At 41.9% G+C, this 12,392-nt stretch overlaps 1 protein-coding gene across 1 annotated transcript in view; it reads right to left on the minus strand.

Moving 5' to 3' along the window:
• egfem1 (EGF-like and EMI domain containing 1) overlaps positions 1-12,388 on the minus strand; it is an 81,811-nt gene extending 69,423 nt beyond the window's left edge. Inside the window, exons 1-4 of the mRNA XM_080771961.1 lie at positions 12,020-12,388; positions 10,729-10,863; positions 10,036-10,145; positions 9,393-9,497 (exon numbers count right to left, since the gene is read on the minus strand). Coding sequence (XP_080628087.1) covers positions 9,393-9,497; positions 10,036-10,145; positions 10,729-10,863; positions 12,020-12,102 — 433 coding nt within the window. The 5' untranslated portion in view covers positions 12,103-12,388. The remainder of the gene's footprint in view (positions 1-9,392; positions 9,498-10,035; positions 10,146-10,728; positions 10,864-12,019) is intronic.
• Positions 12,389-12,392: the final 4 nt, after the last annotated feature.

Raw genomic sequence — 12,392 nt, forward strand, 5'->3', positions numbered from 1 at the left:
CTAAGCAACAGACACAATCACACACACTGTTTCACACTTTCTCATCAGGCCAGTAGAACCATTTGTTCTCCATCCGACGTGGGATACGGGAGAACTCGCCAGTTTACCAAGTCGCCACGCCGAAAATTATTCATCAATGTATTCATCGTTATGCTAACATGCTGTCTTCATCAGTGTAGTATGTCCAACTCACAGATGTTATAGTTCATTTCCAAAGTGATCAAATTATTTTGTGCAATTAAATGGTCAGCTAGATGATGGTGAGTATGTGAATACCAATGATAAGTAGGCCTACCATTTCTTTGTTTAATTGTTAATTGTTTACTAATGAATTACATTGCTTTGGTACTTTGGTGTTTAAACTTTTAACATTCGTACGTGTAAACAACAATCCTCTCTCTCTCTCAATTCAATTGAAGGTGAAGTAAAACAAAAATGCACTAAATGGCGGCGAGTTGGTAAACTGGCGAGTTCTCCGGATACCCTGACGTGGACATTGAGCTGCTACAATACTACACATGAAGTTGTAGGTTAGGTAGCTTGCTCAAGGGCACATTGACTATCATTGTTGACGAAAGAACCAATCCGAACTAGTTTCATTAATCTAAAGTGTGATTCTCTGCTGGGATCTCACAGTAGAGCCTGGGGTGCACATGGGCAATCACACAGACCATTACCTAGTACCCCACGCCGCATTAACCTGGTAAACAATGGTGCCTTAATGCACATGGAGAGATGAGGGACTGCTTAAGGAACTTCTATACCATATGGCAGCCATTATAGCTCTAATGAGCGTCTTCCTCCGATAGTAATGCTAAGCACGTAGTGGTGATGGTGGTGTTGGGTGGGGGGGGGTCATGGTATCTGCCTGACAACCTTCGGGGTTGTGTCTGGCCTCTGACATATGGTTACTTTACTCCACAGAGTCACTGGCAGTCTTGCGGAATGCAGAATGTAATAATTGCGATCATAGGTCGCATTTACTATGAAAACGTGCATTCCCCCGTTGGTTCGTTGGTCACACGGTCACACCTCCATATATGGACATGCCTCGTGACCTCAACTCTGCATGGCAGCTTGTGACCGACTTGATGTCCATGTTGGCGCACCAGCACAGGAAGGCATCTGTCTAAATGGGGTAGTTATTCATCAGTGCTGGGCACGACATCGCCAGGGGCTCTTCCCCATATATGGGAATGTGAATACATGGCCATATTGTGACAGTCTCATGATAACCAGTGTGGTTGCCATGACGTGAGTCACACAGTCGCAAATGAACCAAATTGGTACAACACATGGATCTCCATATGATGGAGCTTACTATCATCACCTGAATCTCCATATATGAAGATCACGACACTGACCTCATCAGACCCTGGATAGCCATACATGGTTTGATATACTATATCTGCATAATGGACCCGGCCAGCAACTCTACATCTGACCTCACTGACACCAGATTAATAGTTCAACTGCTTCTCAACTGTGCCGTAAAGCTCTGTTGTTTCAGCGAGGTCTAGTTTTTCTTTTTGTATTAAAAAGCAAGTAACTCTCAATCACTATTATTTCTCAATTGCTCATTATAATTGAGCTTACCTTGCAACAGAAATATGTTATATAACTTCATGTGACTTGTGTCATCGCTGTTGGCTTCAGATTTCTACTCACACAGGAATCAGGAACATATGTGACTTGAAATAGCGTGTGGACAGAAAAACACCAGTATGTTATTGCAGTTTTAGCACATCAGATTTGGTTGGAATGGTAATCTGCCTGGGCTTTACCGGTTCCCCAAAGGAACATCAGGAACTCACACCACAGAGAACATTCTCAGTAACAGATCAGACGAGCCAATCCCGACTCCCCATCTCACAAAAAATATTTGGCACATCGATGGTTATTAAATATTGCTATCTAAAAACTTAGATTGAATGCTTATATAAGGGTTATTTCTTATTTCATATAATCAAATGTTTAATGGTTAGTAGTATTATGTCGTAGTAGTAGTATTATAGCTGGCAGTGAGTGCTGGAAGTTCTCCAGTACTGCAATCGTTAATATTGATTTAAATTATATCCAAAGGTACTTGGTTTGTTTGCAATCTCTACAACAGGTTATCCTTCAGGTGATCCTTAATAACTATGTAATGTATTCAAAAGGTTTACCATGTACAAGTCTCAAGTCATAATACAATATGGCTTGCTCAATATGGAACTTCATGTTACTTCATGTAACTTCATGACACCTGACCTGTGTCGGAATTAAAATGTAGTGGTAATTTTTCTGTCTGGCAAAGAAGGCTGAAACCTCTAATACAGCTTTATGGGTACCTTCACCTCTAACCTCTAATACGAAGAACAAGGAAGGCTGTCAGCCAAAGCATAGACCATACTATCAGGGGTAATTGAAAGGGCTGTGCTGCAGATCCTTATGAAAACAAAGCACATCATGCCCAGACACCCACACTTCTGAAACGTTGTCACCACAGGGGCCATATTCCACATTTCTGTTAGACATCTTTGGAAAAAGGACCAAAGCAAACAATGGGGCCTGTTTTCATTGTGTCCACATGGTTCCCATTATATATTAATTCAAAACACAGTCTGCAGTGTACCTTTGACACAATTAAGATCCTGTAATCTGTTAACTAGGCATTCCAATTATGGTCTACTCTAAGTGTTGGGCTTGAATGGTGTTAAAAGCAGAGGTGATTATGTCAACCCCTGTTGCATCCCCCTGTCAGCTGACAGTGACTTAACTGTGAACCCTCACATTTGGCCAGTTTTTCCCTGTTTATCTTTTTTAAGTAATTTACTCAATAGGCTTTACTCAGCAGCCAAAACAAAAACATTACAACTGTCCCATGGTCATGGGACATTAGTGGCTCTAGCTATAATATTCCATGGAGAGCCATTCTCACGGAGAGGACAAACTCACTATGAATGTTACACACATTTATTTTAGGTGTGAAAATCTTTCATGCCAATCTTCTAACTATTATTCAAATATTATGAATAATAGTATACTGCACCAGAAAACTTGTACTGGTTTCTACTGTACTGTACAGTATACAAAAGTATATGTTGCATTGGCAGGTAATTGCCAATTTTGACCAGCTTCTTGTGACAAAATAATTTCCTGTCAGGTAAAACCGAAACAGACATTTATAATTATACTGGTCTGGTGCATCGGGTTGTTCCACATGAGAACAGATGGCCTGCCGAACTCTGCATGCTTAGGATGCCGGGAACATTATGATGGACAATGCAAGAGGAACACTAGCTGACAGGTTATTATCAATATCCTGACCTAGCACATGGTTACAGCTCACTATTGCTCTATGCTCTATGCCATATTGGACTATGCTCTAACTCTAACTAAGAGAAACTGGTTAAAGAAAAGGGAAATCTGTGCTAATGGCAAAAAGTCCAAATTATACTGGTATGACCGGCCCTTTAATGCAGTGGTTCCATGCTGGCTTTGGGATTTTGTGTCAACCACACATTATTACGTCAATATACTGTCTACAAAAAGTTATCACATTAATTAAACCACTTTCAACCTGGCAACCCTACTTCTCCCTCCACAAATGTTCTCACATCGTGTCGCATCGCAGCATGTGAGCTTGTAGATCGACTATTTGCTATGAATACAGCTCTGCCTTGACATTCCCATTGGCGTGCCTTTGGCAAAAGAAACACTGCTTTAATGCATCCGACTTTGAACATTTCATAGACTGGATCCTTTCGGAAAACGACTTCAAGCAGTCTCCAAGAACTCCTGTAGTATCTTACCTGCTTGAATTCTTTCACATGCTCTCTATTTAAGGCATATAGCAAGACCAGATGCACTAATAAAACAGACACAGAGGAAATGTCTCCTGTTGTCCAGGATCACTAGTATGTATGATTTTATAGCCAGATCAATGGAGGAGATCACATACTGCCTAATGGGCCATGGAGGACATCACAGTTACACAATATAAACGGAAGAAAATGGACCAGGGATTTCCACAGAGCACTTTTCCAGAGTTTTCCAAGATGCTCTAACTTTTTAGCCTGATTCAAAGCATTTTATAATTACTTTCACAACTTGTCCTGAATGCCATTCATGCTTCATTAATTTTAACAAACCCAGGATGATTAACCCAGGAAGTCTAAACACAGCAGAATAATGAGTTATATAGCATAAGATTGCTTATCAAGAGCCATTCCGATTAAGAGAGGACAAGAGAAAGTGTGCACAACCATTGTACAAACACAACTCCAGTGATGAAGTGAGAACATTATAAGGCAATAAGGCAAGTCCAGATCGATTGGTCAACCCAGAGCGGACAAATGGATGAGGAGTCTGACAGATTGACAGACAGAGATTTTGTGCTTTTATGGTAAGATAATGAGAGAGGATCTAGTCTTAAGCCATGACAACTATGAAAGAAACGCTGTAACTACACAGTAAAAGTATCAAATGTGTAACTCGGAGAGGGTACAATGTATCCCTCTCTCATGTCTACCCTCTCAGAGTTAAACACATGCTGTAGAATTTGACTGTGCAGTGTGCAGGCTTCAATAGCTAGGACCAGATGGGATTTCTCCTTTTCATACTTTCGTTTATTCTGTGTTGCCTTAACTTCTTTCCCGCTGATGAATTCAGTCATTCCACCAAAGCAATGCTTGGTCTGAGGCATAATGGAGTGGGACACAGGGGTGTCATTAACTGGCAAAGGGTAAATGCCACCATCACAGAGCTAAACCTCAAGTGCCTACAGCACTATCGTGTTTTAAGGCAAGCTTGAGTTATGTCCAGGCTCGCTATCATCAACCTGCAGTGTGCAGTCAACACCATGGCCTTGGTGTCAGAGACAGAGACACATGGCATCATGGATGCCCCCCCCCCTCTCTCTCTGGTATCAGAAATTGGAAGCAGGTGGCTGCCCCCCCCCCCCCAGCATACACAGAGGCGGTACCACCACAGCTTGGCAGGGACACCAAAGAGAGGATGTTCACAGGAGGTCAGCCGATGATGAGTGCTGAAAAGAGGAGGGAGAGAGGGAGGTAGCAGAGCAAGGATTCTCCTCGAAACTGTTCCCAGAGACCAGGGTTTTCTTACATGTTCCTGTCAGCATGTATTCTCCTGAGTTGTGCTGAAAAGATGCGGTTGATGATCCCACTGCTCATTGCCCTAACCATTATTCTTTTCTGCTCTGCATTTTGTGTAGCTGTGAACAATTCAAGGTGCTTGCGACATGAGTTAAGCCTGATTTATACTTAGTTGTGTGCCTAAAATCAAACTTGCCATATCAACAAGTGCTTTCTCTCAACTCAAATATATCTGTATCACACAAATTGCTGTTTCAGTGTCAGTAGCAGAGGCTGTTGAGAGCAGCTGAGCAGAGAGAGACAGCAGTCTCTGACTCATGGGGGCCGATAAAGACTGATTTATCATAGTCGTGAGAACAGCAACTTACATGTTCTGTCACATGTTCTCTAGCTCTCTCACAATGCCCAAGATTAGATCGTACTTAGTTGTCACATCACATCTGTAATCTGTATACTCTATAACAAATACTAAAAAAATAAACCTTCAATGAGGGTCAACTGCTATTCCCACCAACAACACGCACGCATGCACGCACACCTTTGTCCTTAATAGCTTTAACAGTGCACCTCAGGAACCCAAACTACTGCACAGTCAAATCCTCTGCGTCCATTTAACTCAGAGATTGTACAAATGTAACATTTGTTGCATTAATACTCTCTCTGAGTTACAAATGGATAGATTAACACTGATGATTCAACTGTGCACAGTGAAAATGAGTGATAGATAATTCCGCTTTCGCATACAGTAAGTATGCAGAGCAATATGGATAGTTTATCGTTACATAATTGTTAAACCTATAGCCAGAACCTCATACCATACTGTAAAAAACGAAATACTTTAAGTTTCCCCTTAGGGCATCTATTTCAGAAATGTACTGTAGGACTTGAAATGCTGCTGGTCTGTCCATTAGGCCTCTATAAACTATCTAAGATTCCCAACAAACGTTTTGGCTATAAAAGTTTAGTCACCATGGTCTAAAAATAACCTCAACACTGGACCCCAACATTTTTACAGAGTAGAAATAACGCGCTGAGCAGAGGTACAGGTGGGGAGATCCCTGGCATACTATGACCATACAATAACTATGGCTGCAACCAGCCTTGGTTTTGCCGATTTGGGGGAGTCTAAATCCATCCATGCCTCTGCCTTTGTAGGCTATGTTTTATCCCTGCTTCTGATCAGACTTAATTACATACATGTATTTACCTTTTTGGGAAACATAGTCTGTCTGACATGTTTAATATTGCGTTTGATAATATCTAAATTGCATAACTTCATTGTGACAATAGCAAAAATACCAGATCTACAAGCTCACAACATGCCAATGGAGGAATTGTCAGATTGCAAGTACAGAGACAAGTTGTGTACAGTTTACGAAGTATAGAGTGGTTAATGACAAGAGAAAAACGAGGGCTGATGGTGCAGACTGAGGTATAGACGAATCCAGAAACGGGTCTCATGGTCGCAGCTTACGTATTTCCTATAGGCGGAACTGACGTAGCTGCGGGGTAAACCTGCACGTCTTCTACTACATTGAATGGTAGAGTGACTGATGTTAGTCTGCTCAAACATTACTCCTTTACCTGCTTTTTACTAACACTAACATTACAAAGATGCCCAGAACATCAGGATGAACCTGTGTTGTTTATGGCTGCTCCAACAGTAGTGGCAACATAAAAAAATAAAAAATAAACGGAATGTCAAAATATCCACCGTGGTGGCTGAGACCAGAGCCAGACATAGAGTAATGGTTGAGACAAAGCAGTGAAAGGTCCTGAAAGATACATAAGGTCAGTCTTACCCAATACCCAATCTTTCTGTTTTATGAACACAAGGATGCTGTACTTTATACATCATACTTTAAATGCTTAGTATGAGGTATAAAATACAGCAATACAGTGTTCATAAAACAGAAAGATTGGGTATTGGGTAAGACTGACGTTATGTATCTTGCAGGACCATTCACTGCTTTGTCTCAACCATTACTCAATGGCTCTGGTCTCAGCCACCGCGGTGGATATTTTGACATTCGGTTTTTTTAAATTTTTTATGTTGCCACTACTGTTGGAGCAGCCATAAACTACACAGGTTAATCCCAATGTTCTGGGCATCTTTGTAATGTTAGTGTTAGTAAAAAGCAGGTAAAAGAGTAACATTTGAGGCAGACTAACATCAGTCACTCTACAGTTCACTATAGTAGAAGAGGTGCCCCTGGTGAGGGTTTAAACCCTGCAGCTACGTCGAGTCCGTCTACAGGAAATACGTAAGCTGTGACCATGAGACCAGTTTTTTAATTCGTCTACATGGGGTGCAGAGAGGTAGAGAAGGAGGATTGGAAAGCCAAAGAGGAAGAGAAAAGGCTGTCCACCCCGCTGTGTGAAAACCAAAGACACTCTGTGAAAACAAACGAGCATGAAGAGCTCCCACAAACAAACTGTGACGTGTCCCTGTGAAATCTCTCAGCCAGCGGAAGAGCTTTGTGTAGAACCAGCAGGCATAGGCCTTCTTTTCTGGGGATGTTAGTTCAAACTGGAGGGAAGACCCTTGGGATTGAGTGTTTGTGTGTGCATGTGTTTGTGTGTGCGCTTGTATTACTATATTTGTGAGAGCCAAAAGTCCCCAAATGTATAGCAGAATTTGAGAAATTGACATGGGATGACTATTTTCCTGGGCCTTGAGCAGTGGTGTTACCAGTAATTACATTTTGGGCAGGCAAGATGTGTTAATTGTCGTCCCCCCTCTCACAATCAGTAGCACTACAGGTTTCCAAAGAGATATACCTGCCAGCCTAGGATACAAAGGCTGAAAGCCATGCATTAGCATTCGAATGGGTGATTGAGGGTCTCTATACGTGCAACGGCCAATCCGCTGTCCACTAATAGTTCTCAGGTCTTGTTTTTGTCCTCAGTGTATGGATTTTGGCCAGGCAGAAATGGATTTGGACAGGCGGATGTCCTCGCCTTATTGTAGATACGTCTCTGTCCTTGAGAATTTTTTTAGATAGGTTTACGATAAGAAAAATATGAAGTTTGGGGTGAGCATTTAGAGCAAATTGTCCTAAAATGTACAAGCGGGTGTGCTCACTGTGCTGTGCATGCATGCATGCGGGCGTGTACACATGTGATGCTTCATATTTTGGCACTGTCCCTCAGAGGTTAATGGAAATATGGAAATCATTTTCAAATAAGTGTGTGTGTGTGTGTGTGTGTGTGTGTGTGTGTGTGTGTGTGTGTGTGTGTGTGTGTGCGCGTGCGTGTCTTGAATGGGAAACTAAAAGTCATCCTGTGTGTGTTGGTGTGTTGACCTAGATCACAGGGGGTCAAATAAAAGTCAGAACAGAAAACACACTGATCTGACTGAAGAGGAACAGCTCTGCATTGTACTAGCTCACACCCTGGGTCAAGATTGTTGAGCTGAACTTAAAGGTGGCAGGTCCGGTTTCAGGTTTGAGTGTGCATGTTTGTGCGCATGTTTGTGCATATGTTTGTGCGTGCGTGTGCGTGAATGTGTGAGCATACATGCATGCTAGAGAGAGAGAGATAGACATGTTTGCCTCCTTTTAAATGGTCTAATTCAAAAGTGCTCAATTCAGGTAGCATGTAAGTGATGTTGTTTAATTCATGATTCAAATGTAAGCGGTAATAATTCTCGTCATAATTCATTTTACTCTTGTCTGGTTCTTGCTACTGTCAACGTTACAAACTCTGTTATATTGTCATGGTGACTCCTTCAACAGCACAGCACGTGTCCTCATTAACATCCGGATTTCTGAGAACGAATGCAGGGTTGAGTTAGCCACAGCCCCCCTGGCTCCAGTCTTCAAAGGTAGCCGCTCTTCCTAGACTGCACTTCTGCTACCTTTAATAAACCCAGAGTTCCCCACAGAGCGGCCTGAGCCAATCACAGCCTCTGGATAGACTCATTTATCTTTTTACAAACTGAAAGCATGCAGAGGTCTGATCTCGTTCCCCTGGAACTTTAACAACACACTCTCTCCTGAAGACGTGGGAAGCGCGGTCTCAGAACAGCAGTACAACACTCAATTAGCTTAACACATAACTGGTCAATACATGCTTTGCGTGAGTGATAGATTTATTTTTGGCATTTGTATGCTTTATTATTTCAGACAGGAGCATGGAGAGAGATGAGAAACCAAGGGCAGAGAGAGAGAGGAGATACACAGGAGACAAAACGGAGGGTCAGTCCTCGCACTCCCTTGCTTGGACCATAATGGTCTGTGCACTAACTGGCTGAGCCACCAGGCACGCACATGAGTGAGAGTGATAACTCACCATATTGGCAGCGTGTCCCTTGGAAGCCTTGTGGACACTGACATATCTGGTCTCCGCTCTCTGCACACCTGCCTCCATTGAAGCAGGTATTGGCACCACACACCCCTGCACAGCACAAAGTGCCACATTCATCATTATAGAACATAACTGATTATTTGTGTTTGGCCATCAGTTTGTTCACCCATCTATCTATTCCATCTATCCGTCTGTCCGTCCATCTATCCAATGGTTTGACAGACGACCCTCACGTCCTCCCAAGTTCAATTCACTTGGGAGGATGTGAGGGAAATCCATGCTGCTTTTGATGTACCCCCAGAGGTATTTCAGCAATCATTTTGTATCGCCGGTGGGGATTAATACATTCATTTTGTTTTTGGAAAGGTAGAATGTCTTACGTTATGTTATATGAGTGTTAAAATTTGTTGTGATGCATTGTGAGCTTGTAGATGGGCTATTTTCGCTATTTGACATACACATTAGTATATAGGACTTAAGAAAGTGTCTTTTCATCATGTCTTATCTATCCATTCCATCAAATGGATGGATATATGGATGATAGATAGATGGATGAATGGATCCATTCAGCCATGTTGATGAAATTGAATGAATGAATTAAAACTGTAAATGATGCATCACTACTTACTGTGCAAACAGCCCCTTTCATCACCCTTCTGCGTCCACCCAGGACAGCACTTATAGACTGTGTGCAAATCCATGTTATACACCTGCCTGTAGGTGGTATAGTAGCCTGTCCTGAAGAAGACAAACGTTACAGTGTTGCAGAAAAGTATGAAATACTGCTGACTGTTGATTTTCTGCAACTCAAAGGACTATCCCTTCAGGGAAATTTCAAAATAAAAATAAGTCTAGTGCGTCCTAGTTGTCTATAAACATTCTGTGTCATGATGAAGAATTAAACAAATCAAACAAATCAAATTACATTCCCACCATGTTGTATATACTTGTTTCTGGTCTACAAAGTGAATCATACTTGCAATCAGAAGGTCACAGTGGCAATATATCTGGGAGGGGACAATTGAAGATACTGTAAGCACTGTCCCCTCAAAGGTTACTAGTACTTACTACTATGAAAGTACCCCAGAGTGAATAAACAGCCAAGACATTGGACCGTATAGCTCTAGTGTCATAGGTCATTGAACAAAAGCCCAAGAAGTTTGTGCTGGACATCTTCCAACTGTGGTTGTGTTTACATCTACAATAATTATACACATTTTTTATATATACCCAATTCCCCTGTGTATTTTCATTGAATTGGCCTAATCATGAAAACATTAGAAAAGATCTAGTTCATTGTAAATGTAATAGTGGTCCTCACCTCCTCTCGTAGCCCACACACCAGCTGTGGCCAGTGCAACCCTGCCTCCATACCTTGACCATACGGGTGAATGCCTGGACACAAGGCTGACGTGCCCCCAGCATGGACATCTCCTGGTCGGCACACACATTTGGCCTGCACACGCAAACACACAAACACACAAGACAGAAGAGAAAGACAGGGATATGAAGACACAGATGAAAAAAGTAATAGAAGAGAGATCGAGGCACACACAGAGAAAGGTGGGATGGTGAAATGTTCACAAACAGGCTAGCTGTGTTAGACACAAAAGTGCAAAAATGTACATTTGGTTCTTTAATGCTTTTACTTGTGCTTATATTTTACTCATAAGCGTATTTCTACATTGTCGTATTGCAACTTTTACTTCAGAATCTGAGTACTTCTTCCAGCATGGGCTGGCTCCAGAACAGATGCAGACATGAACTGTAACTTGCTACACATAATGCTGCACTCAAACAAAGGGACCCATATGGGGCAATAGTATACTTAGTATACTATGCTTCTAAAGTTGTATACTGTAGCATGATCACGTGTGCTCGAAAAATGCCATGGTTTGACCACCCAATAAACAACAAATTAAACACCACAGGAAACTTGTTTGCATGTGTCTGCCGTGTGGCTTTGTGTAGGGAATGCTGTATACAGAGTGTAAACAGTACATCTCTCTATTTTATTGTACACAGATGTGCAGTAAGCCTACATCACTTGAAATCACAGCCCATACTGGTGTCATTGGGGCAGGTACTCAGAACAGAATCCAGAGGTGTATTTGCAGTAGACCATCTGGATTCAATATTGAGCTGCCATGGGTTAATTAGAGGAAGTACTAACCCTCCCTGGTCATGAAACATTCTCCAGTGTACATGTCCAGCACACCATTTAGTTTCTAAAACATGTCATAAGGTTAGCAAAGAATGCATAGTCCAAATAATCTGCAATATGCATCAACACTACAATACTGCATGGACATCATAGCAGGGGCCAGGAAAGTGCTCCTCCTACTGGCCAAATAGTGAATACAAAACAACATTCAAAAGAGTTCAAGAATAGCAGGCAGCATGCAACACTGCAAGCATGCAAAAAAGATGGTTCAAACGTCAAAGAGTAATCTTTTAATTAAACTGTACATTCAATGCGAATAATATCACACGACCAAGCAAGCATTTACTGTTTTAAAATACATTTAAAATGTAAATAGTCTGACATGACAATTCTATTCATGAATGAGTTCGATCGCTATTTAAATGAGACAAAATTGCAAAACACTTACATGCCAACCTGCAACTCCACAGACGATGCGATGCGTGCTGTGTTAAACGATATTACACACCAGAAGATAATGTCCAAGAACATTATTAATCTTATTGAAGAAAGAGCGAGAGAAGAAGTTTGGTGTTCAGATGGAGCAGCAGCCTTTGTCCGTCAAATATCACATTCTCGAGGATGTCGGATACTGACATTGAATTGAACGCATGCCAATTGAGACCCGGTGTTGAAAACAGTTACGGCTACACACCAGTCAGACTGTCCGACCTACACTACAATGCTGTAATAATCTGTCTGCAGCCGATCTGCACAGTCTGGACTCACTCACTCACTCTCTCTCTCTCTCTCTCTGCCTCTGGTGTCTCTCTCTAGTCTCT

This window comes from Protomyctophum bolini, assembly GCF_963924005.1.
Source record: "Protomyctophum bolini genome assembly, chromosome: 9".
Lineage (NCBI taxonomy): Eukaryota > Metazoa > Chordata > Actinopteri > Myctophiformes > Myctophidae > Protomyctophum > Protomyctophum bolini.